Source organism: Microsporum canis, genomic scaffold (genome assembly GCF_000151145.1).
Source record: "Microsporum canis CBS 113480 supercont1.1 genomic scaffold, whole genome shotgun sequence".
NCBI classification, from domain to species: Eukaryota; Fungi; Ascomycota; class Eurotiomycetes; order Onygenales; family Arthrodermataceae; genus Microsporum; species Microsporum canis.
Window position 1 is genome coordinate 1,047,145 of NW_003299169.1, and position 25,083 is coordinate 1,072,227.

General features: G+C 47.9%; 10 protein-coding genes across 10 annotated transcripts; 5 read left to right on the top strand and 5 right to left on the bottom strand.

Annotated features, from left to right (window-relative positions):
- Positions 1 to 38: 38 nt before the first annotated feature.
- Positions 39 to 1,473, top strand: MCYG_00384 (conserved hypothetical protein; the record flags this gene model as incomplete). Its single annotated transcript, XM_002850234.1, has 2 exons — positions 39 to 73; positions 129 to 1,473. The coding sequence occupies 2 exons, from the start codon at positions 39 to 41 to the stop codon at positions 1,471 to 1,473; spliced, it is 1,380 nt and encodes a 459-aa protein (XP_002850280.1).
- Positions 1,474 to 2,822: 1,349 nt separating this feature from the next.
- On the bottom strand, positions 2,823 to 3,661 carry MCYG_00385 (DNA-directed RNA polymerase II polypeptide; the record flags this gene model as incomplete). The annotated part of the gene is made up of 3 exons (XM_002850235.1): positions 2,823 to 3,348; positions 3,420 to 3,502; positions 3,560 to 3,661. The coding sequence occupies 3 exons, from the start codon at positions 3,659 to 3,661 to the stop codon at positions 2,823 to 2,825; spliced, it is 711 nt and encodes a 236-aa protein (XP_002850281.1).
- A 497-nt stretch (positions 3,662 to 4,158) lies between these two features.
- Positions 4,159 to 5,767, top strand: MCYG_00386 (nuclear segregation protein Bfr1; the record flags this gene model as incomplete). The annotated part of the gene is made up of 3 exons (XM_002850236.1): positions 4,159 to 4,293; positions 4,361 to 5,551; positions 5,612 to 5,767. 3 exons carry the CDS (start codon positions 4,159 to 4,161, stop codon positions 5,765 to 5,767), a joined length of 1,482 nt encoding a protein of 493 aa, XP_002850282.1.
- Positions 5,768 to 6,685: 918 nt separating this feature from the next.
- Positions 6,686 to 7,154, bottom strand: MCYG_00387 (conserved hypothetical protein; the record flags this gene model as incomplete). Its single annotated transcript, XM_002850237.1, has 2 exons — positions 6,686 to 6,952; positions 7,140 to 7,154. 2 exons carry the CDS (start codon positions 7,152 to 7,154, stop codon positions 6,686 to 6,688), a joined length of 282 nt encoding a protein of 93 aa, XP_002850283.1.
- A 687-nt stretch (positions 7,155 to 7,841) lies between these two features.
- MCYG_00388 (tRNA (cytosine-5-)-methyltransferase NCL1) lies at positions 7,842 to 10,626 on the bottom strand (the record flags this gene model as incomplete). Its single annotated transcript, XM_002850238.1, has 4 exons — positions 7,842 to 8,299; positions 9,098 to 9,372; positions 9,440 to 9,591; positions 9,679 to 10,626. 4 exons carry the CDS (start codon positions 10,624 to 10,626, stop codon positions 7,842 to 7,844), a joined length of 1,833 nt encoding a protein of 610 aa, XP_002850284.1.
- A 109-nt stretch (positions 10,627 to 10,735) lies between these two features.
- On the bottom strand, positions 10,736 to 13,372 carry MCYG_00389 (tRNA (cytosine-5-)-methyltransferase; the record flags this gene model as incomplete). Its single annotated transcript, XM_002850239.1, has 7 exons — positions 10,736 to 11,486; positions 11,558 to 11,742; positions 11,811 to 11,902; positions 11,957 to 11,993; positions 12,181 to 12,251; positions 12,301 to 12,700; positions 12,773 to 13,372. The coding sequence occupies 7 exons, from the start codon at positions 13,370 to 13,372 to the stop codon at positions 10,736 to 10,738; spliced, it is 2,136 nt and encodes a 711-aa protein (XP_002850285.1).
- A 1,543-nt stretch (positions 13,373 to 14,915) lies between these two features.
- Positions 14,916 to 15,485, top strand: MCYG_00390 (PLAC8 family protein; the record flags this gene model as incomplete). The annotated part of the gene is made up of 3 exons (XM_002850240.1): positions 14,916 to 15,048; positions 15,111 to 15,208; positions 15,321 to 15,485. 3 exons carry the CDS (start codon positions 14,916 to 14,918, stop codon positions 15,483 to 15,485), a joined length of 396 nt encoding a protein of 131 aa, XP_002850286.1.
- Positions 15,486 to 15,974: 489 nt separating this feature from the next.
- Positions 15,975 to 16,904, top strand: MCYG_00391 (class II aldolase/adducin domain-containing protein; the record flags this gene model as incomplete). Its single annotated transcript, XM_002850241.1, has 2 exons — positions 15,975 to 16,484; positions 16,551 to 16,904. 2 exons carry the CDS (start codon positions 15,975 to 15,977, stop codon positions 16,902 to 16,904), a joined length of 864 nt encoding a protein of 287 aa, XP_002850287.1.
- A 403-nt stretch (positions 16,905 to 17,307) lies between these two features.
- On the top strand, positions 17,308 to 19,311 carry MCYG_00392 (ATP-dependent RNA helicase mss116; the record flags this gene model as incomplete). Its single annotated transcript, XM_002850242.1, has 2 exons — positions 17,308 to 17,666; positions 17,736 to 19,311. The coding sequence occupies 2 exons, from the start codon at positions 17,308 to 17,310 to the stop codon at positions 19,309 to 19,311; spliced, it is 1,935 nt and encodes a 644-aa protein (XP_002850288.1).
- Positions 19,312 to 20,052: 741 nt separating this feature from the next.
- On the bottom strand, positions 20,053 to 24,858 carry MCYG_00393 (conserved hypothetical protein; the record flags this gene model as incomplete). Its single annotated transcript, XM_002850243.1, has 2 exons — positions 20,053 to 21,338; positions 21,450 to 24,858. 2 exons carry the CDS (start codon positions 24,856 to 24,858, stop codon positions 20,053 to 20,055), a joined length of 4,695 nt encoding a protein of 1,564 aa, XP_002850289.1.
- Between the last annotated feature and the right edge of the window lie 225 nt (positions 24,859 to 25,083).

The window sequence follows — 25,083 nt, forward strand, 5'->3', positions numbered from 1 at the left end:
CTCCAGACGAGATACATCGTCGTGAGATCGGGAGTCGCATGGCCCTCGGTTCCAGGGTCTTTTACGCCGTTTTGTAGGTCCATTACCCCTGATATATGTATATATATTACCTACTAACACACGTACAGTATATGGACGGCCAAGTTTACCATAGCCGAGTTCCTTGGACGGATCACGGCGCAGATATGGAGACGTTCGTTCCAATATGTCCTCCAGATCATCCGCTTCTTCCTTGCGGCAACCTTCATCGCCGTGCTCATCACGACCTTGACGGAGTGCCAGCCCTTTGACCACTACTGGCAGGTCACCCCGGATCCAGGGCCTCAGTGTCGTCAAGGCTATGCGCAGCTCATCACCATGGGGACATGCAACGTTGTCACTGACCTGCTCTTGGTCATGTTCCCCATCCCTATCATCCATCTGTCTGCCATGCCTACCGGTCGCAAGATCTCGTTGACCCTTCTGTTCACCCTTCCGCTGATCCTGGTGGCCATCACCTGTTACCGGATACCGTCTGTCATCTCTCATCGAGGATCTCAGCAATACCGCACCTTGCTCGCCTCCCTCGAGATTCTTGCAGCTGCAGCCGTCTCTAACGCTATCGTTATAGGATCCTTCGTCCGGGACCGCGGTCTGAAGAAGCAAAAGTTCAAGGCTGCCTCGTTCAGCGAGAGCCTTGAGCAGACGACTTCCCGCCGGGCTACCATCACTCACCACCACTGGGGATCGGACGCAGACCTCGTCAGCGATCTGGGGATTCGACTGGACCCTAGCCTTAGGCCGTTGAGCTACCAAAAGATCCGTCCTGCTCCAGTGGCAGTCCTGCCCAAACGAGGCTCTGTTGATCGCAACTGGCAATTCCCGTCCTCGCAGATGCCTGTCGATGACGATCGTACGTCCACCTCTGATAGCCTGAGCGGTCTAAAGGCACATCCTTACGAGTATATAGAAACAAACACCCGTCCAGCGGCCCGCAGGTCCAACAGCGGCACCCCTTCCAAATACATTTCCCTCTCCAAGGTATCCCTGAACGACGTCGGCGGACTCCTCGATCCCCCCAAGGCTCAGGAAGGCCCCATCTCTCCTCCTGCTGCTGTTACTTCTATTAACATGACTCCTCCAAACGCCCTTCCCGAAACCCAGGAACCTCGCACCCGGAACCACCTCTTCCGCACCGTTGCTGGATTCCTCTCTTCCTCAAGCAGCGGAAGCTCGCCCAGTCAGTCCTCTCCGTCACCAAACACCTCTTCTCGCGCCTTACCAAATTTCTCACGCCCTACCCTCAACACCTCATATCTAGCCAGTGGAGCACGAACAGCCCCTGCTAACAGAAGAACATCTTCTCCCGCGATATCACCTGGCGACGCTCGACCACGAAACGACTCTCCCGGTGAACCAGGAGTTCCAGAGCTCCAGGACCTCGGTGGTCTATTAAACCGCGATATCGAGGGCAATATGCCCCATTCCAAATAGCATTGCATCTACGAATTTCTCGCCATGAAACAACATCCTACCTATCTAACGACAGAGAGACGACTCCTCTTTTTACGACTTTACACGCCCTTTAACGGATTTCCTACAGTTTTATATACTTTTTTTTTTATACGTATGTTAGCGGAAGTGGCTTCACTCTATCTTGCGTCTTTTTTTCTTCCCCTGTTTATGCCCAGAGGAGTTGACGGATACATGTATAACTATTTGTTGCTTCTCTGCTTATACCCTGGCGTGCGTGTTTTAATTCCCCCTTTTTACCCTATATATCCCCTCGCATCGCATCGTCATCTTCCACTTCTACTTCCTCTGCGCATAACCTATACCCTCTATACTTGTCTTTCCCCATTATGTGCAGTTCCTTCTTGTCCCGCCCCGCTGAATTCCTTCATCCCTGTGACTCGTTGCCTCCCGACTTGATTTATCATCACTCGATGACTTGTTATACGGAGATCCTGACAAATGGTTTCTTGGACAGAGCAAGGGTCTTGCATCTTGTATACATATACTTGGTGTTTTAAGGATCAGGGAGTGTCAACTTTCTTTGTACATACATATGTATACGAGATGTCTTATTGCTGGAAGGGTAATTTGGGCCGAGAGGGCAGGTAATCGACTTCTACATTTATAATATAACTTATAGTTAAATGTTCTCTACGATCATATACGTCCTGGCACTTCTTACATAGTAACCTTCATCTTAATAGGAATGATAAACTTCATCGATGGTGCTGATGAAACAGCCGTCTGCCCGGATGAACAGCGAAATGTCTATGCGCAAACCCGGCTCCGAAGCCCGAAGATATGGCGTTCGATCAGTTTCATCTCTTTCTTTTCATTCACGGATGAAACTGGGAGCTCGGTGGATCGAGCAGTTTCATGAGCTTGGCTGCTGTCGAACACACGGTCTGGCCTGAAGCTTGGGACTCTGCAGGTTACATCAAGACGATATTGACGATCTGAGATGTAATCTGAGGTGGAGAATGGCATTGATCGTACAGTAGCATTCGACTCTAATCCAAATTGCATGTAAAAGCTGAACAACTATCTTCGGCATTCGTCCAATAGGGATAACTAGTCCTGTCTCAAACGCCAGGATGCTGGCTTTTTATACTAACTATCAGATGAAAAAAAGATTTAGTTGCCCGTATCAAGATGAAGGAAATGCCGGACAACGTACCCATAAACGTCTCTGTCTTTGCTGTTTCAAAACCAAGGTAGAGAGAGAGAAAAAAAGAAGAATAGTAATAACAGAATAATCCACCGTGACACCTGGCACCATTATGAAGGAAAAACCGACTCCCAGGAAACTCTTTTTAATTCAAGTTCACTTAAGTAACCCACCTGTAACTGGCGTATCTTCCAGCCGTCTCACTCTTTCTGATAATCTTTACAACCTGCCCTCTTCGCAGACCAAGGTACTTCGCAACGGGATCGCCGCTCTGGATTCTGGGAAGCTGCGATTCCTTCAATCGGTATCGTTGTAGCAGCTTCTTCTTCTCTTCTGCGCTGAGAAGTATGTGTTTTGGCACGAGCTCGTGGTGCGTGATGTTGACTAGCAACTCCTGCTCGAGGAAGTGTTCACAGAACCGTCCGGGAATGGCGGTCAGCAGCCTGATGGCTGACGGAGAAATGGGGGACTGGGTGATGAATATGCCAGCATGGTAGTTCTGTTGATCGATAAACTGGTTGAAGGCTCGGATATGCTTGGTGCCTACGCTCTGGGTCTCGCTGCAGAATTCGACGTGGATTGTACCGCATTCAGGGGCCGTGTTCGGTTTCGAGGTCGTGGGGAGCGGCGTGTATTTCTCCATCATGGCTTGAGATGGGCGAGCACTGATGCGCATTTTATTTCGGCTGGTATCAAGTCAGACATTTTCCATCTCATGCGCTGTCTCTCTCTGCCTCTTTCCCAGGGTTAGACTTACTCCGGAAACCCAAGGGCATCAGAGTATCTCCGTCTGAATTCGCCTAGAGAAATCTTGACTTCTTCCTCCGTCACTTCGTAGCCCTGCGATGGATTCTCAGTCAGTGAAAGCTACAAGCTAACCAACAGGTAAAGCCGTACACGGTCAAGCAGCAGTTCAAACACCGTCCTCCACGTACGCCAGAGCCTGGCCATCTCACGATCCGCCTCAGCGGACGCCTTGGAGTATTCTTCATCCGCCATGTTGCGACGCTTCGAGCTTCTTCGCAGCTCCTCTTCCCCGGCAAACAGCTCTCTCACACACCTGGCCGTCAATCCTTTCTCAGCAAGGGACCGCCTCGTCAGATAAAACAGACACAAAACACACGAAGAACTGTGTCTGTCGCTGTTCGAGTTCGCTTCTTGTTCGCTTCAACGTCAAAAAAAAAAAAACCGAAAGAAAAAAGAATAAAAACGCACAGACCAACGTAGAAACTGAACGAAAAGAAGAAAAAAAAATTTCCTTATTAAGAAAATAACATAAAGTCGATTTTACAAGGAGTTTTTTTTTCTTCTCTTCTCCTCTTCTTCTCTTCGACCCGTTTACTCTGGTGTCTAACTTACTGTCAGTCGAGGGCATCCGCTTCGACGCAGCTCTTTTTCTTGTTTTTTTTTGTCCCCCTTTTTTTCCTTTTTTTTTTCCTGTCCACTCGCTTATTTTACAAGCGCAGCGAAGAAACGACTCGTTTCTAACGATCATAATGGCTACGACAGCGACGCAGGCTCCGGCCCAGGCTGCTGAGCACAGGGTGAAGCCAGAGAAGCCTGATGAAAATGCCTATAAGATCTCTCTGGCCAATGCGGAGAAGGATCTGGCAGCAGCCCAGAAGAAACTGGTGAGATTTGCTCGTCTTCGTTGTGTGGACATGTGCGCATTTGCTCACACATATCGAAATATTGCAGGAAGCAATCAAGGCGAAGATAGAATCTGCTACTCCCAACAACCAGGACTCACCCGTCGCTAAGAGGCAGCAGGAACTGCGCAGCCAGCTGGCCGCAATCCGTCAGCAGCAGCAAGGGTTCAAGGCCTCTCGCACTGCCCTCCAGGAGAAGATCAATGCCCTCGATACCAACATCAAGGCCCGGTTCGCCGAGCAGAAGAACCAGCGTGACAGACTGGCATTCAAGAGCGTTGAGGATATCGACAGGGAGATACAGCGTCTGGAGAAGGAAGTCGACAGCGGAACCATGAGACTGGTCGACGAGAAGAAGAACCTTACCGAAATCTCCAACCTGCGAAAGCAGCGTAAGAACTTCTCCTCCATGGACGACGGAAAGAAGAACATCGATGAGATGAAGGCCCAGCTGAGCGCGCTCAAGAAGGGGCTGGACAACCCGGAAGCCAAGGCTCTCAGCGAACAGTACACTGCCCTTCAGAAGGAACTGGACGATATCAAGAGTGAGCAAGACAGTGTCTTCAAGAACATCAAGTCTCTCCGTGAGGAACGAACCAAGATCCACAACGAGCAGCAAAAGGCCTGGAACAACGTAAAGGAAATCAAGGACAACTACCACAAGGCGCGAAGATCACACCGGGAATACGAACAGGAGGCCTACCGTATCCGCCAGGAACGCCAAAAGGCTGAGAGGGAGATCTACGAGCGTGAGAGGAAGAAGAAGATCGCCGACAAGAAGCTCGAGGAGGCTTCTCTGCCTGCCTTCACTGACGAACTCCTCACCGCCGAGGGTCTCATCAGACACTTCGATCCCACCTTCGACCTCGCTTCTATCGGCCTCGGCAAGACCCAGCTGCCGTCGTCTGTCGCCTACCGTGCTCAGGTTGGCCGAACCGTCGACAACACCGACATCAAGGGCGTCAAGGTCATCAAGAAGGATGACCGTGACGATAACTACTTTATGGGCGGAACCGGAGGCAAGAAGGGGAAGAAGGGCAAGAAGGGATTGGCCTCCAACAACTCTGCCGCCGCTCAGCCTGAAGCCACCAAGTTCAACCTCAGCTTTGGTGTTCTCGAAGACCTCGCCAGAGTCAAGGTTGACCCTCCAATGAACCAGTCCGATGTCCCTGCTTTGATAGAGAAACTGGTTGAGAAGGTCAAGGACTGGAAGAGCAACCAGGCCAGCAAGACCGCTGAAGTAAGTCGATAAAAAGCGTTTAACTGTTGATATGCGCAAAACTAACGACATCATTCACAGAATATCAAAAAGGCCCAGGAAGAGATTGACCGCCTTGAGGAAGAAAGCAAGGCTGCAGAGGCCAAAACCAGCGGCACCAGCACTCCAAAGGTCGCCGCGGAAACCAACACTGAAGCAAAGGCTACCGACACTGCTGAGACCGCCACTGCTGAATAGACACTACATTGAAAAAGACCTTATATACACTTCACACACTCTCTCAACTATCATCACCAAAGCGCTTTCTCTACTCACGAATTGAGATAAACTCCAAGTTCTGGAAGAACTAGAAAACAAAAATATTAGTGGATATTTAATAGTTATTTATATAGGGGCAATATCTACCGTGCTGAACTCTTCTTTACAGCATTTCTCTAGTAGACTCGATGGATTTACAGTAAGGGAACATGAACATGCATAAATATAGTACTACAACAAAGATGCAGGAACCCATGAGCTTGTTGAAGCTCTATATATCTACAAACTGGTAGAAACCGATACAAAAATTTCTCCTTGGGCCATCTACAGATCCGCATCTTGGGTAGTAGATGTTATATAGCGTTGAATATAGCCTGACTGGGCCAGGGGCCAACGGATCGAGGAAGCTGTCACACGAGCTGTCTCGGAATAAAAAGATGCGATGTGAATATAATAAAAGGAGCAAATATTACAATGATGATAATTTTTTTTTTTTGGTTGGATACCGCAGTAAAAAAGCACACAACTACCGGCAGTGTGAGAGTAAAAGAAGGGATAAGAAAGAGAAACCCGTTTGCATCTAAAGCCTAGTAAAAAGCAGTAAAGGCAGAAGAAGAAAACAAAAGAAAGGGAAAGCAAAGATTTCTGGTGGGCATGTTCATCAAATTGAAAAGAAAGCTAGGAAAGACATGAAGAGAGGGAGTAGACAAAGGGAGGATGGATAACTGCAGCCAACACTTGCGCCAGGAAGCCCATTATCTATGTTGGAATAAATAGTTGAGCCTATGAACGAAGTCGAGAGAGAGAGAACCGTCCGCCTTCTTCTCTTCTTGCAGTAAAAGGATATCCCCCTCTTGTATGTTATTATGTATTATTTATTCGGTTCCGTGTCTTGTTCTAGCAGAGGATGTCCAGGCAGCAGCAGCAGGCCATACCGGCCATGAGACCGGCACAGAGGCCGCCGCTGCTGCTGCTCTTTCCACGGTCGTCCACGGGCGGCTGCTGCTGATAGTACATGGGCTGCTGGGGAGCGCCCTGTGGAGGATAGTACTGCTGCTGAGGCTGGCCGTATGGCTGCTGGCCGTACTGCTGGGGAGGCGGTCCCTGCTGGTAGTAGTCGCCAGCTTGGCCCTGGGTGGGCTGGGGGTAGGATGGAGGCTGGTTCTATATATTCTCAGAGCAGACAGACGGTCAGTTTCATATCTCGCCAACGACCGTTTAATTATATGCGTATAAATATATATTCATATGCGTCCAACCCATCGATCGGCTGTGCCGTGCGCCAAGATGGGCCTTGCAAGGAGGCAAAAAAGGCAGAAGCAGAAGCAGAAGAAGCAGAGGAGAAACTCACGTATTTATCGGCCATGTTGATGGTGTTTCTTTTCCTCCTACTTTCTTCTTCCTTTCCTTGAGAAGCAATAGAGTATTGTTGTGTAGGATGTGTTGCGTTTAATAAAGCGTTGAGAAAGGCCGTGGCTTGTACTTTATATAAGAAGAAAAAAAAAAAAAAAAAGGGAAACTTCCAGCCACAGAGCAAGGGAAGAAAAACTGTTAACTCAGGCCTTAGATCCGGACTTGGGATCCCGAGCTTGCTGCCGGGGGATGTTCCAGGTTGCTGCGCTTTTTGCCTGTGGCTTGAACTCATATTATGGATACTCGACATGTTTCATTGGTAGATTCTATCACAGTGGACCGCAGCCTAAGAATAGTTTGACCGTTCAGCCTGGTGAATTATGTAAAAGACATGGGCTTTCGTGCTTAAGCGCCCTCGATGCATGCATGACGAGGATGAACACGTATGTTGATGGGCTCAGCTGGGGTGGACATATGTATACATAGTATATAATCTAGCAGATGAGGCTGTATATATGCAGATGGCATGAAAACAAAAGCAATCATTAATCAAAGAAGAAGACGCGGCATTTTTACCAGGCGCTAACGATGCCGGCTCATCCCATACCCAAGAAACATTAAGAATAGAAAGACGACAAGGGGCGGGATCCAAGAGAACAGATACCCTCGGCGCCAAAATAACCAAACTCATTAGACATCCTTACCTCCCTCTTCCTCCTCGGCTGCTGTGCGGATCATAATACGACTCCGCCATCTCCGGCGAGTATCTCGATCTCGGCGCGTGGTGGTAGTGTGACTCTGACGTCTCTTCCGTGTAGACCATCGACTCGGTCCCCTCGTACCTCCCAGTGTCCTGCACATCGACAAAGTTAGGCACCTCTGGCTCATCCTCGTCCACAATGATGGGCTTCTTTGGAGGAGGTGGTTTCGTGGACTTTCGACGGGGCGGTCCTTTTCGTTTGGGCCGTCGGATGTCCTCTGAGACGATGTCTGAGGAGGCGGACATGATGTCCTTAGGTTTGTTGACCAGTATGTAGATCAGGTAGGCTACCAGGACGAAGCCAATAACCGTTCCAAGCACGATGGCCACGACAATGGGTGGTGAGGTGTGTGGGCCAGCGTATATGGCCGGGATGTTTATCATCTGTGTTCTTTTGGCTATAGGATGTAGTTCCCGAGGCGAGAGGGACTTGTCTGTGAGGAGAGTCTCCTTTCCAATCCGAGTGAACCTCGAGGCGAGTGATGAAGACGGCTCATTGCTGTTGACTGAGCTTCTGGTATAATATAGATAACGTAGTGGGGGTGCCATCGTGTGAGGATGCGGTCAGGCGACTGTCCGGCAGGCGCCTTGTCCCGCAGCAGTAGCTGATAAGTTATACAGGGCAGCTCTATCCAGAAATTCGAGGTTGCTCCAAGTGTAGATGAGATATCATTCAGTATCAACCACCGGCTCTGCTGGTGATGAAACCGTTACCACGACAACGGTGAGGCTGGGTCGAGTGCTCTCCTTTCTCCTTATCTCGGCTGTCCACTGGTATTGCTTATAGAAAGTTAATATCATCTAATGCCTATACAGCCAAAATACCGACTCCCAGCCTTGAAAAACGGTGTTGATATTCAACTTTTTCAACTTCTTCAGCTTCAACTTCAAGAAAATAAAATGGCAATGGATTACATAAGCATAAATAAACAGGTGGCTGGAAAAGTCACATGACATGATCTGCATATAGAACATAAGAACCTTAAATTTACTTTATTATGATTGGTGGGATTTGTCGCCAACCAGAAAAAAAGGAAAGCCAATAATGCAACTCCAAAAATCCGTCTAGATTCTAAGATATGGCATTTTTTCTCCGTAGGATGTGTGTCCTGTCTCCCAATATATCAAGTTCATCGGTCTGCCTGCATCAGAGATTTGCCCCTTTTATTATACATCTCCTTGAGCATCGTTTTCACCTGCTGTGATTCCTGCTTCAGCCTCAGGCTCTGCGTCAGCATCATCGCCATTTGCTTCGCCATTAATCTTGTCATTTCCTTCTAGCTCCGAGTCATAGTCTGCAATGTTGATCCCCTCCTTGGCTTTGGCTGCAGCTGCTTCTCTCTTCTGCGTCGAGTTGACTAGCGGTGTATCATCATCAAATAGACGGAGGAGCACTGCACGGCGTTCCTCCTTGGGGAGCATCAGGTTCACAGAGTAGGCACTTCGCCAGAGTGGGAAGACCATGCGTTCTCTGTAGATGGTTATCATATCAGCATTTTACCCTACTTTCTTTTCAAATAAAGTTTGTTGGCACTCACCGGAATCCATCTTCCCTATCACTCGCTTCCAGTCGTAGGATGTAGCATCCCATCTCCATATCCCTGACTCGCTCTCCGATCTCGCCCAGCTCTTTCCATCCCCCGTCATTGACCTTGGGGAACATTTCCACAAGAAGTTTCTTCAGTGTGGACTTTGTATACATCTTCACCACCCGGTTCATGCCCACCCACGACTCTATCACAGGCAAACCTTCCATCTGTATTCTCCAGGGACACACATCAGGTTTCTGCACGTCCTGTTTGACAAACATCTTAACGCCACAGTGCACAAATTTCATTCCTGTGCTTTCGTTCTCTGTCAGGATGTCCCGAGCGAGAACTGTGGTATAGTATATAGTCTTCGCAGGACGACCCTCGGCGTTGCGGACCATGAACCGGTCGCGAGGGAATTGGGGGGAGAGTCTGAAGTATTTAAAGATCTCATCGAGGTCTTCACGGTTAGAGTCAAGATATTTAAAGGGCTCTTCAAAAGACGATTGCTGTTTGCGCTTTAGCTTCGGCGGTGCCACAGCAGATGCTGAGGTTGAGGGTGCCTCTGTTGGCGCTGGCTTGGTATCTGCTACTTTATCTGCCTTCTCCTGAGCGGAATCAGTAACCTTTGCCCGCTTAGCCTGTGGCTGTTCCAAGTCCTCTGATCCTCTCTTGAGAGTAGATGCAGCAGCATCTTGTCCGCTTTCAGCAGCAGCAGCGCCGTTTTCGGGTACCAATGGCTCATCTTCGCCATCCTTCTCTATAGTGGTTGGGCCTGGCACTAGAGCAGAGGCAGAAGCCTGAGGAGCAGCTGTAGCCGCCTTGGTGGACTCTGACTTTACTTTGATCTCGCGCTTCTTTTCAAGAACAGTAATGAAAAATCCACCTGTATCCTGCATGTGAGGATATACACGCATGCACCGAGTCAAATCACCAATTTCGGCGTCGCCAGAGGGTGGGAACATGCCCTCCACAAGCCGGCTAGCTGCAGGATTGAGCTTTCGAACTTCCTCCTCAGCTTCCGCCCAGTTCTCATATATACGCCCAGTCTTGTCCATGATTTTCCATGTCGTTAGGCCGGGACGCCTCTTCAGCTCGGGTAGCTCTTTTGCGCAATCTACAATCTCTACCTTGCCAGATCCACCACATCGATCAATAACGTGGGCAATAACGGCCTCGTTCTCGATAGGGTTCATGCTGCAGGTAGAATATACTACCCGGCCCCCAACCTTGAGCATCTGTAAAGCCCTGAAGAGGATACGTGCTTGGGTAGCAAACAGCCCAATCCCATTCGCGGGGTTCCAGTCATTCCATAAAATTGAAATTCTTTCTCGTAGTTCCATCTCCAGAGCAAGGTACGTCAGCTAGGATACGGTCGAACTTGAGGTATCTGTTCTTCGCAGGTTGGCCATCAATAGATATTGAGGGTAGTTTAATGGAAGGGTACACGGTTGCATCATGGTTCGTGACAAGCAAGTTTGGCGAGTTCAGACGCTTCATCTGATGGATCAACAAATGAGCTCGCTTGTAATCGCTATCATTCGCGATCAGCAGCCCCGTAGACCTCCCATCGTCCTCTACCGCATCAGCTTCCGCTGCTTCGGGTTCTCCATTCAAAAGATCTACAACCTTTACGGCACCATTCTGCCTTGTAGTTTCATCCGTGGTTTCCAATTTCCGAGAGATCTTTGCCATTCGCTCTTCCTCGCCTGCATGTATCATCTCCATCAATTGGGCGGACTTGCTCCCTGGTGCCGCACACATGTCCAGCACCACCATGCCTGGTCGCACATCCAGTAGAAGCGGCGGAATCATGCTCACGACTTCCTGTCGACTAATATTGCCAACTTCTGTTTCTGAGACGAGGAATTTCTGGAATGACGAGAAGGGCGCGAAGCGGCGGACAACGCTTTTCGGGGTCGTCATCGACCAAGCTAGCTGTTCTGGATACCATGGCACTGGCTGAGGTGGTTCGACTAACTCGCCTTCATATCGAATTGATGTGATGTTCGGGATATAAAAGTCCTTCAATCGTTGTTGTAGAGCAAGAGCGTGACTGTATATACGTTAACAGATAAACTGTCCTGGCGGCTATGGGCCACCAGCTTTTACACAACTCTAACATACCCTCGAGACCCAGTGAAGCGGAAACTATTAGGCAAATCACGCCGCAAAGCATCCCAGAATTCTTGCTTCTCCTCTTCCGGAACTATCTGGAGCGAATTATAGTATTTCTCATAGTTTTTATTCTCCCGAACCAGAGTCGTAGAATAGTTAGCTGGTCGAGTGCCGCGGGAGCCTCCTTTGGAGCCCTATATAATGTGAAAGCACCCCCAGTTAGCAAGGAGCACGGGTGACGGGGTTATCTAAACAAGCTTACTTTCTTAAAATTCTTCTTCTTCCCCATGTTGATACTGTCAATTGCTAGAGATTTTTCCAAGATTGAAAATGCGCTTAGAGCAAAAATGATAACTGGATTATTTTAAGGTTTCCACCTCTGAGCTGCAAGGGCGGGACCGGAGTTACTTTCGGGCCGAATTATCCGCGCGGGTCTGAGATGGCTCTATATATTATCCATATACCCTATGTTTATACATATCTATTGGCTATAAAGACAAGTAACAGCTAATTATATTGAACATGGAGTGATCTAGTATACACGAGTAGCCAATAAATTAACCAACAGGCTCCAAGGAGTTGAGTGGAGATTATCATATGTCCATGGTCCTCTAACCATAAGCTTGATATACCTCCTTCAAAAAATCAAAGGCAAATATAAATGCATTCCTCTTATCCTTGTCCCCAACAACGATTTCCGGTACTAAAATAGTAGTTAGTATCGTCAGCATAAAGGGAGAGCTAGTTCTTACCTTCAAGCCACCCATGAAATCCTTCCGGGAACTCCAGGTGGCTAATCTGGTAGGTATCTTTTCGAATCTGGGTATATTTAGTTCTCTGTTCTAGTTCTGCTTCTGTATCTGCGCCAGTTGCCGATTTTTGACCAGAAACGTTAAGCTGCTCAGCTTCTGCCTTTAACCTCCTGATCATTGATATCTGCTCCTCATACAGAATGTCTATCTTCGGTACGACAAAGGCCATCCGCGGCGGCAGGGTAGCGATGTCTGCTAAAACTGGGTTCATGAGAGGGTTTTTCATATTCCTAGAACGGACAGGGCCTGGATATGCATCAAACAACGGCTTTAGGACTTCCAGTGGGTCTGCTTTCCCACTAGGGGCCGGTTTCTCAGATGGAGATATGCGGAGATCGACCTGGCCTTACTATAAGTAGTGGGATTTGAATAAATCATTTTAAGTATTAATGATGGCAAAGGGAAGACATACCGGAGCATAAAAGGTCACTGAACCCTTAACGCTATGGTCAGTGCCAGCCAGCCCCTGAGCTACTCCAAGTGCGAGGTTTCCACCGGCTGAAAACCCACTCACAGTAAGGACTTGGGGGTCAGCCTTCCATAGGCGTTCTGCATTTTCAATAAGGAACAAAGCCACATCTTGTGCATCCTCATTTGCAACCGGAAAACTATGCCTTGGGGCAAAGCGATATGTCGCTGAGATGACAACGGCGCCCAGTTCATCGGACAGAGCGCTACAAAACTCAGCATCATGCTCTGGATTTCCGCCAATAAACCCGCCACCGTGGAAGTCAAGATGGAGAGGCCGTAGGCCTCTGGATGTCTTAAGCGTCAACCCTGAGTCATCTTGAGGCAGGAACACAATGGCCCGAACAGATTGGCCTGGCGTTCGACGAAGGGGTATTTGGATCGATGAGTATCGTTGTGAAAATGCCCAGGGCACCCATTTCATGGCACAGGTCAAGATAGATATTGGCTGTAGAATAAGAAGTCGCCATCGGTAAGTGAAGGGTATATTAAAGCCAAATAGTGCATCAAAGAGAGGATGGAGCCATCGAATAGGCTCAAACATTCTGTCCCCTATGGCTATCTCTATAGTTTCTCCTAGATGATTAACATGAGCAGATGGTAGAGGATGCACATATTTCTTTCCATATCTCGTCTTAGGGGGAAATACGAAAATGATGTCCTTCCCAGAGCAAGCCTGGATATGAGTCAGCAGACTTTAATACGAATTTTAGGTATCCTTTCCTCCATTCTCGTATATAGTATTCGCAGAAGATTGAAGACCTTTGCGAAATGGTTCATTAGGGCTGGGAAAGCTGTATAGAGTAAAGTTGATATGTTTATTTTTGAAGTAGACAAGCTAGAAGTGGAAGTTTGGGAAATGCTCGCCGTTAGAATGACGTCATGATTGGTGAATCATTTATATTATTACGTGATAATAAATCGCCAAGATTTGTTGGATTATGTCATCCACTCCGACCCGGCTCGCGCACACTTGGCCTTTTTGTCCCTTGCAGTCCTACAAGGCTTTTTCTTTTATCAAGGAGAGGAAATAACTACATTTGACAGCGTTTTGGGGGCTGATTAAGAGACTCGCGGCCCTCTCATCGAAGGCATCATCTTGCCTGACTCCGGGATAGTGCTTCGAAGGTGCATGCACATATATTCCTTAGTATAATCCCATGGGACAAGAATAGCAACAGATCCAATTTCTTGCTCCATAGATTGGTGCTTCTTTGTTTGGTTTGGACAACTGTTTCCCTCTTGGCTCCGTACTTGAGTACAAGCGGGATAGGCAGAAGACGAAGAGCCTCAAGCTAGCAAGCCCCTGAATGATGAATGATGGATCAGCGGTGTTGGCAGCCCCCAAAACCCGATATGCACGTATCTTGCTAAGAAAGGGGTATGCGCCCTTGGTCAGGAACACGGCAGAAGACGAAGACGATCATCTCATAATAGATTGAATTATCCTGTTTCTCAGGGTTAGGCATGCTCAGCGGCTAAGGCGGGAAACAAGTTCTTTGCTAAGTCAACTGGCAACTGGATATGGCAGAGCTTCCATCTCTGCTTCCCACTTGGAGTACGAGTTTTACTATGTAATCTCAGCCTTATGCTGCAAGGTACATTGGTGAAACCTACGCCGAGCTGTTTTCATGGTCTGTGATTTATTCAACCCGAGAATACGACAAGGAGGCTGAATATCACTGTTCATGGTTAGACGAAACAGCGTGACACATGGAGACTGCCCGCTAATTTTCGACGGTATTATCCAATTATGTTACACGCAGGAGACATCAACCATCTTTGTGCTATTATACATGCTGTATAATAGCATGACAAGTTGCGTTGGTGTCTCCACAATACTCCATTTACATCGTGTTGGGCGGCTGAGGGGAGTGCATTTATTTATCTCGCCCTTTGGCCACATGTTTTCTCTCGTCAAGCTCGCTGATAATTATTCTCCTCCAAACAATTCATTCTTTATCGAGGCCACCGTCATTCCTTAGATTCCTTTCTCATTTACAGTCGTTACGTTTCCAGCTTTTTCCTTACTTTATACCCCCTTACGTTTTATTAATATATCAAACTGAACTCTCATAATATCAGCAATGGATCCCAACACTCACCACGACACCGACCCAACCATGAAGTCCGGGTTTATCCCAGATCCAGCTCCTGCTGGCATGCCAGCAAACAAATGGGGGTCTCCCTTCTATGAATTCTGGGACCCTATTGATACCAGTCAGTCGAACGTATAATATGGTATATGGCAGATGATGGTTTTGCTTACTTGACTCCAACAGTGCTCTGCTCGTGGTTCTGCCCCTGCTTCGTTTTTGGCCGGAACCAGCACAGACGACGTGACCCAGCCATGACCGACTTCAACTACTTCAACGGCGATGTAAGCTGTCCTATTTTCTATTCGTAAGCTGTGCTGACCAAGCGCCTCTTAGTGCTGCACCTGGCTTTGTCTTTCATACTGTGGATGTTATGGTATCATCCAATGTATCAAGCGTGTCGAGACTCGAAAGCAATACGGCATCGAGGGCAACGAGGTTCTTGACTTTGCCGGCTCCTGCTGTCTTCCATGCTGCATGCTCATCCAGGAAGACAAGGAAATCACTCGTCGTGCCCAAGCAGCTGGTTACCAACGAACTGCCCAAATGTCCTATCCTTAGTAGAACGGGGATTGTACGGAGGCTTAACCCTCTTCATAATAAACACAGCTGCTCTAGATCTATGTTTATAGTACTTGGCTTGTATTTTATCTGGTTTCTTCCTTCATTGATATATCCGTAAAACTTCTCCGACAGGTATCTAAATTACTCTCATACATAAATATACAAGTAAATAGCTACGATATCTTGTCTCATGTCCTTGTTAGTCTTGTACCTTGTCTACCTTTATTGTAGCTTACAATATATCTCAGCGGATACACGGACAATGCTCTAAGCTAAGTCTCGGTGCATTATCGCCTAGGTTATTTCGTATATGCATCGACCAGGGAATCGGTAGTCGGTTGGTAGGCCCGTATTTCCCTGATGCCCCTCAAAGCTCTCGACCTCTACATTATATATGAAAAAGAGCTAGTTGGATGGAGACTTCGCTTTCTTCCCCATACATCCTTCGGAGTCATTAATATATAAACTACAGCCTTTCCATCCAATATGGCTCCTCCAACCGCTACCACCGCTCTACGAGCCGCCGTGGATGACTACGTGGTCAAGGGTGAGACCCCAGAGATTGCAAAGGCTCGCGCGTCTTTCCCCAAACCTCCCGTCTTCGAAGACAAGGTCAAGGAACGAGAATACCTCAAGGGAAGACTTGCGCTCGCATTCCGCATCTTCGCAAAATATGGCTACGACGAAGGCGTAGCTGGACATATCACACTGCGAGATCCTGTCGACCCAACAACGTTCTGGGTGAACCCGTTTGGCGTGCCGTTTGCGCATATAAGGTCTTCAGATCTCATCCAGGTCGACCATGAAGGCGTTGTCATCGCGGGCGGAGAGATCCGTCGACTGAATGCTGCTGCGTATATGATCCACGCTGCCGTCCATGAAGCTCGACCAGACGTCCAATGTGCCGCCCACAGCCACAGTATCTATGGTCGTACTTTTTCCACCCTGGGAATCGAACTGGACATCACCACTCAAGACTCTTGCGCTTTCTACAAGGTACTCATGCGTTACTAGCTGGTTTTTTCTGTCTGTTTCTTTTTTTTTCTAACAAGCTACACCCAGGACCATGCTCTGTACGCCCAATTCAAAGGGATAGTTCTAGGCAAGGAAGAAGGACTGAACATCGCCAAAGCTCTGGGGAACAAAAAGGCAGCTATTCTGCAGAACCACGGCCTCCTGACTGTGGGGAGAACCATCGAAGAAACCGTGTTCTGGTTCTACGCGCTGGAAAAGTGCTGCTACAGCCAGCTGCTGGCCGATGCTGCAGCCAAGGGGCGAGGGAGTGAAACTGTCAAAATCCCCGATGAAGATGCCCTATACACGTTCAAGACTATCGGGACCCCCTTCGCCGGCTACTTCAATGGGCTGCAGCTGTTCGAAGTCATGGGAAAAGAGATGAACGGCGCTCATCTTTAGTATATAAAATTAACCATCCTAGTATATCAAATTGATAAAACATGGCTTACGACTACCTGATGCATCCTCGCATACCAACCCGCTCTCCCAGGATATTTAACACTCTTCATGATTACATTTACGCTGTTAATATCTTTTCTCTCTTTTTCTCCTTATACTTTCCTGCTCTTATCGATAGTTTATCACGTGACTCTATCTAGAAAATTTCGAGAAACAAAAAATTCGAAAAAAATATCAAAATCACTTTTGAAGATTTGAATTTCCAAGTGAACAACTTCAATTCATTTATTACTCCTTTAAATCTGACAAGAAAGCATCTATAGAATTGGAATCTGTTTTTCTTACTATTTTGCTAATACTCTAATACTGAACCGTCGTGCCTTTACCACCAACATTTAGCAGCATGTCTGTCCGGTTTGGACATCTGCTCTCGCGCAATCTTCAGCGATGTGCTGTACGATCGCCGGTTAATTCTACACTGGCGAGACAGTCTCTTAGAAGGCTTCCAATTGCTCCTCTTCTGACTACCAGAGCTTTTCACTTCACACCTCAGTTCCGCGTTCCAGCTGGCGCTGCTGCCAATGCCGGGATTGAAGCTGAAGACGTTCGAGAGGATGAATTGATCACGGAATTCGCGGAGCTGGGAGAGAAGGGCGTGGTCGACCAGAGATTAATCGATGCTATTACCAAAGGAATGGGTTTGAAGACGATGACGGATGTACAAGTTCAAACCATCAACGAGAGTATTCAGGGGACAGACATGTACGTTTCCCTTCATTCCCCATTTCAAGGTGTTGCAGCAAAATAGATACTGACAGGCTTTTGTATTAGGATTGCGCAAGCGAAGACTGGCACAGGTAAAACTGTAGCCTTCCTTCTCCCCGTCATTCATAGAATCCTTCAAGACCCTACGCTGGGCAACCTACGAAGGAAATTTGCGTCCACCCAGGATATTCGTGCTGTGGTTATTTCTCCTACTCGCGAACTTGCTGAACAGATTGCTGTTGAGGCTCAAAAGATCACCCGCGGCTCTGGCCTCAAGGTGCAAACGGCAGTAGGAGGAACAAGGAAACGAGAAGGGTTAATGAGACTTCAGAGAGAAGGGTGCCATATCTTGGTTGGAACTCCAGGTCGTCTTATGGACCTCTTCTCTGACCCTACCAGTGGAGTTTCTGCTCCTAAATTGCAAGCCTTCGTCCTCGATGAAGCGGATCGACTTCTCGACATTGGATTCGCACCTGATATCGAGCGCATTCAATCCTTCTTCCCAAGTCGTTCGCAGGTTGACCGACAAACACTCATGTTCTCTGCGACCATCCCAAATTCAGTAAAGGGCCTCGCCAGGGAGATGCTGAAGCCCGATTTCACATTTATTAACACCGTTGGCGACGAGACGCCAACGCACTTGAAGGTCCCCCAGAGGGCTGTCTTTTTGAGAGGCTTCGAGAATCAACTCCCTGCTCTCTTTGAAATTGCTAAAAGAGCTGTCCAGACTCATGCTGCAAATCCAGAAACCGCAATGCCGTTCAAAGCCGTAGTTTACTACGGATCCACTGCAGAAGTGAGCGTCGCTCGTCGTGCTTTCAACGCGCTGTGCAGAGATTTGGAGAGCCTGTACCCCGGACGCTCCCCACGCATTCAAACTATCGAGATGCACTCTCGACTAACACAGGCGCAAAGGACATTCAACTCTGATTCTTTCCGCCGTGCTACGACTGGAATCCTCTTCTCATCTGATGTCACTGCCCGTGGCATGGATTTTCCAAATGTGTCTCATGTAATCCAAATGGGCGTTCCTAACGACAAAGATACTTACATCCACCGTCTTGGACGCACAGCTCGAGCCGACAAAACCGGAGAAGGCTGGATCCTCTTCCCGGACATTGAATTCGACACATTTGGCGACAAACTCCGAAGCCTTCCCATCGAAGAGGACGCCTCCTTGGATTTTGCAAGCGCAGACTTGACCAACCCACCGCAACTTAGTGAATCTATTGCCTTAGTGTATGATACCCTTTCGAAACAATTTACCAGGATTAATGATGAAGATAAATTGAAGGCGTATCGCGCCATGAACAACCAGATGTCGAAGTATGATAAACGGGAAGCCCGCCGCCTTCTTCATCAGCTTGCTACCACTGTTTGGGGCTACCAAGAGCCTCCATACTTGCCAGAGCCATCACCCTCTCGCTTCGGAGGCCGATCTAGCCGTGGCCAGAGGGGTGGCAGTTACGGTGGATTCTCTGATCGAAGAGGTCAACCATCGTATGGTGGACGATCATCATATGGCGGCCAATCCTCTTACGGTGGCCGCGGAGGGTCCAGGGGATCCTACGATTCCGGCAGAAGTAGAGGATTTGACCGCCATGGGTCCCAAGGTGATAGACGTCGGAGTCTATGGGAGTGAACAGGCGCCTCCATCTTCACCCCGTGATAAATTTCCCCTAGCCCCTACAGATTCATACTTATTGCATTTCAAGTGAACTGGATATGGAGCGTTCCCGAAGGGCCACTTTCTCTGGCTCTGAATTGCGAATCCACGATTCCAACCCTCCTTCGACAGCTTAATATATATGGGTCGGAAGTTATAGGCGTTGAGGTTGATTCTCCATTTCTCTCTGCTGTTTACTACAACAATATGGTGTTTTCAGGATATCTCTTACCATGACGGAGTTAGCGCTCGTTTTCAAGACGCGGTGACAGGACATATTTTATACTCTCCAATTTTCTTATGAATGTATTTTTATTACCCTTCTGATATACTATCACTCTGGTTGAGGCTATGTTTCTTCGAGCGGGGCTAATGTTTCTTCTACTATGTATTTCTTACCTGATTTTTTGATTATTGTCTGCATGGCTTTATGTATACTACTAGATGGGGATGAATCGTCTTAACAAAATATTCCACTCCATGAGATTGACTCATTTTAATATTATTTGATAACTACTGCATCTCTGCTTAAACTGCTCCTGAGTATATAGGCTTATAAAAGCAGTTTCTTGCCGTCTATGCCATTGGTAAAACAAGTGTATTACTTCCATGCATTATTCTCCATAGACACCTTACTAAGAAACGGCATTTAAAAAGGATAGCGAGTTTAAAATACATCAATCTGAAAAGATCTAAGAAAGAAAAGAAGTACTCCAATCAATCTAACTCAGAACCAGTGTAAGTGAGTTGTCGTTGAGGCTCTGGCATCGACAAGCCTGATCCCTCGTCCCCTGGGGCGGCCGTAGGTACCGTCATAAAGGCCTTCCGATCAGCTAATATTCGTTCTTGACGTGACAGTAAGTCTGAATCTCTATGATACTGCCTCTCATTGGCAGCTTCAAGCTCTTTAATCCTCCTCGACTCCACTGCCATCTTAGCCTCTAAGAGGTTATGTTGGGTATGGGCCATGAGTTTGTCATTTTCTATTTGTAACCTCCCCTGCCTCTCAGAAGCCTCTAGACGAAGTTGGTTCATCATACGCAGCTGCTCTTGATCCGCTAGATGTTGTTGGCTTGCGAAATGTTGACGCTGAGAAGCTGATTCTGCTTCGAGGCGGAGTTGGAGCTTGTTGGATCTCTCGGCTGCTGCGTCTCGTTCATCTGCGGTCTCGCGATCATGTAGAGTTCGGAGCTGGTGTGTGCGTGCCATTATTTGGTGCTGCTGGTCAGCAACATCACGCTCACGCTGTAGAGATATTTGGTGGTCTTCCTCTTGTTCTTGCATACGCTGGAGGCGATTTTTGCGTCGTTTCTCTTCTGCGATCACTTCAGGGGGTGCTCCAACCATATCTGGTGGTTGAGGTCCATCACATTTATAGAACACATCTTTGCAACCGTTGGCTTTTAGGATTCGAAGAAGTTCAGGGCCATATTCTGAGGAGCTTTGTGCAAGGCTTCTAGCCACGTAAGTGGACGGTGAATAAACATATCCGTCACAGGTGTAATGATTGAAATCATTATTGATAAGCCGCCACATCTTGCTGGCGAGTAATGCAGTTGTCGTGCTTATACATGATGTGGGATTATCAAGGGCGTGGTAGATGAGTGGCTTCCCTTGGCTATGGATAGTTAAGTCAGCTTTCCCTGCTATAAGCCCGTCGATTGTCTGTCTTGTTTTAACTAGCGAGGTTCCTGGTGACTCAGCCCTGAGGCACAATTCAGCTAGAGCACAGCGTCCATCATGGAGCATGGAAGGGAAATTTGGATTATGTCCATGGTCCAGTAGAAGTTGAACAGCACTCGATTGTAGCTCCCTTGAAGCTTCGTGAAGGCTGCCGTCATCAACCATGGCACCGGCATCAATGAGACAGCGCATAGTTGTTAGCTGACCACGCCTACTGGCGTGGATGAGGGGTGTCACACCGTGCTTATCCATCACGGAAACGACTGCTCCATGCTGAATGAGTTTTCGGATAACATCTGGAGTTCTGTCTACTGAAGCAACTAGTAACGGTGTCATCATGGAGCTGCTCGATTGAAAATTGGGATCGGCTAGATAAAAATAGGTAGTTAGTAGCGCTTCTACAATACTCTGGGAGATACAGGGAAACTCACCTCCATGCTTAAGAAGGCATTCAAATACATAAGGGCTGATCAATTGTTGTGGCTGTAGAAGTGCCCATAAAAGAAGTGACACCTGCTCAAAGCCATGTTCTTCATCAATCACATAGGAAATTGGTTTGTCTACATGAATTCCTGCTTCAAGTAGACGCCCTAGAAGCTTGTAACCACGGGGCCATTTCCTCAGACATTGAAATGTAACAGGCTCATGAAGCCCGCTTTCATCACCTGAGGACCATACATTGCCATTCAGAGCCTGGATATCTAAATTCATCTTGGTGAAAATGTCGAATAGTTCAATAGCGATATCTTCAGTCAAGTCAGAGCTGAAAATGCATAAAAACGCCGCGTTAATATTCTGGCTTGAGGTACTCGATTTCAGTATTTCCTTGGTTAACTGAGGTTTTCCGACTGAAATGGAAGCTGTTATCGCACGACCATCCTGGTAATCTACGTTGGCCTTGTGCTGAAGGAAAAGCTCCACGAAATTAGGAGATTTTGGATTGGAGTCGGAGGTCTCGATGGCGGCGATTAAGGCAAGACTTAATACTTCTCCGGATGCTCCATTCTGAAGAAGCAACTCCACAGTTGAGTATCCAGTCTTGGTTAGCCAGTTGCTGCTATCCGTAGATATCAGTTTACCAAAGGCATAAGTGACGCCCGCCCTGTCTGACACAGCTTCCAAGAGAAGGCCCAAGGTCAGAATATCCTTAGCCATTGCTGCATGAACTAAACTTTGGCTTCGATTGTAATGCACGGATGCTCCGTGGGTAAGAAGCAATTTAACAGCTTCATGGCTGCAGGGTGCCTCCTCAACAACTTCAAGTAGCGCTGCATCAAGCAGATCGCCTTTGTAACCGCCTTCTAATACTCGTGAAGTATATGACAGGCGCTCTGTACCTCTCAAAGTCCAGCATGCTTTGAATGCCTCTTCAAGTGTCCCTTGGTTGGCCTGCTGATCCAGTAGAAGGCTAAAAACATCAAATCGTCGTCCCTTTATGGAATTTAAAATGGCAGCACCTTGCTGGTAATTCACAGAAGCGCCATACTGGATTATCATCTTCAGGAAAGTAACATCCCCCTTATTTAAGAGGATTGCTTCTGCCAGCAGGCTATCCAGGGCCTCAGGGATACGATTTTGTGATGCATCCAGAAGAATCTTCGCCATTTCGTTTCGCTTTTGGGTGTCAATTTTCAGTAGCCGCTCCAATCCCAGTGTAAGGGTCAATGTCGTCGGAAATCTCGATACCAGCAATGCCAGTTGTCTCTCATCAGACATATCGATTGCTCTCTGGATAACTGCCCCTCCATTATAGTTGATATCTGCACCGTATGACAATAACAACTCAATGAGACGGGGATCGGCCGGTGGGCTCTGCTGAACTGCGACGAGTCCTGAATCCAGTGCTTCTCCATTAGCCCCAGCTGCAAGAAGCTTATTGCATATCTTGTATCGGGCTGAGGTGTCCTGCGATGACAGAGCAACAGGGAAGGCAGCGTTTAGTGCATCAACAGAAGGCTGGTGTTGCAAAAGAATCTTTAGTAGCTCAGGATCATTAATTCGACATGCTTGTTTGATAGGCTCCCCATTATTCGAGTTGATATCCGCTTTCCCCTTGTCAAGGAATAAGTTCACTGCCACGATATCAAGCGGATTCTCTTTAAGCAGTGTAACCAGCTCTTGGTTAATTTGAGGCCCGCTAGCCTCCCTGGAGTTAAGGAGGAGGTCTAGAATAGAGAAACGTAGGATTCTATCTCGTAAAGAGACTGCCGGAACAACCGCTCTTGAAAGGGAAGATGATGAGGGTCTCCCTTGAAGCAACAATTTCAGTACAATGACGTCTCCTATTTTCACGGCTTGTACCAAGCAATTGCCATTTTGAGCATCCACATCTGCGCCGTGACTCACGAGAAGTTCGATAAGCTGTTCTCTCTCGGCGGGGAATTCACTTTGAACGGCCCCAATAAGTAATTTGTTAACTGCTTCGCCCCTTGCACCGGCTGTTAACAGATCCTGGGCAACCGTAAACTGTAGCCGTGGCTGTAAAGAAGGTAGGAGGCCGATGCAATGCCCCAGAGTAACTTGAGAAGGCTTCCCCTCCATGAGTTTCCTGAAAGTGGGAAGGGCTCCGGATGAAATAGCCAGTCGTAGTGCATGACCGTCATCATAGTCAACTGAAGCATTGTATTGAACCAACAAGTCCACCAAGCTCCGTTCATTCTTCTGTACTGCATCAACAAGGCATTGATTTAGTGGGTTTCCGTACGCGCCACATTTTACAAAGTGAGCAATAAGTGATAGCTTTTTTGTCTGAGATAGGTTTGATGCAACCTCAGGAACTCTAGAGAGCGCGATGGAGGCAGCGTCGGGATCGATTTCACCCTTAAACAGGATATCCAGTAAGTGTAAGTTTCCCCCCTTGATGGCGGCTATGATGGCTTCGCAGGAGTTATATGTGACGTTTCCATTGTATGAGACGATAAGAGACACAGATCGCTTATCATTGGCGACAACAGAGCTCACTAAAGCTCGCGCGACACAGTCTCCGTTCGCGCCAGCGCAAAGGAGCAATTCCAGCAGTGAATCCCGTTCCTCACAGCTAAGGTTGTTTGAATGGTAGGCAACTCCGGCCGCACAATCAAGTGAGACATGAGAAGGAGGTCGACTGGCGAGCACAAGGGCAGCAGAAATATCAAGTCTCCCAGCTCGGACGGCAGTTTCCAGGATTTGGTCAGTGTCCGCGTTCGCCCCGTTATGCAGCAGACACATAATTAACCGCATAGATCCTATCGATACCGCCACTGGAAGCGCTTCGTCCAGACAAGCGCTATCAAGCTTCTTCTCGGTTCCAGCTAACATCTCAACGACGGCAACGTGCCCGTTACCGACGGCTGTGATGAATTGTTGGTGGCACGCATTGGGATCCGCTCCGTTCTGCAGCAACGCCTTGATACAATGCAAATCCATGCTTGCAACTGCAAGGCCCAGGGCCGCATCAAGGCCCCATTGATCGACATGAGGAGATAGAATCTCCAGAAAGCTCGAGTTTCTCTTCTCTGTGGCCAGTCTCAGGAGGTCGGTCATGTCAAGAGCCATTGGATCTTCCTGGGTTTTGAAAAAGCTCTTCTTCGACTTGGTCTCCCTGAGCTGCGTTAACAGGTACTCTAGCATGCCTAGTGAGCTGTCGCTCCGAATGGCTGAGTCTATGGCAGAGTACAGTTCATCTCGCTTGAAACTGCGTTTGCTGGGTGTCCGTCTGAAAACATGAGATTTGGCTGAGAAGGCCTCTAGACGTTTCTGTCTTGCCAGTGCCTCTGCGGCGTCCTTGTCCTGTTGACTGAAGGAAGATACTGTGTCTTTCCTGGAGATTCGAGGGAATTTCATATTCATGTATACACCCATGTTAGCAGCCAGCTGCTCGAGCTGCATTCGAGAGTGCATGCTGTTACGTGTCGACGCCTCCATAGTGATCTAGTAACAGGTTAACTTGGATTCGTTTCTGGGGTAGAATGGGATTAAACAATACCTCCTTCGATGGTTATATTAAGATAACTTGTGTAAAAAAAAAAAAAAATTAGTGTATTATGCAGGGATGCTTTCTGAGGGAGAAGCAGAAGAAGAGGCCGG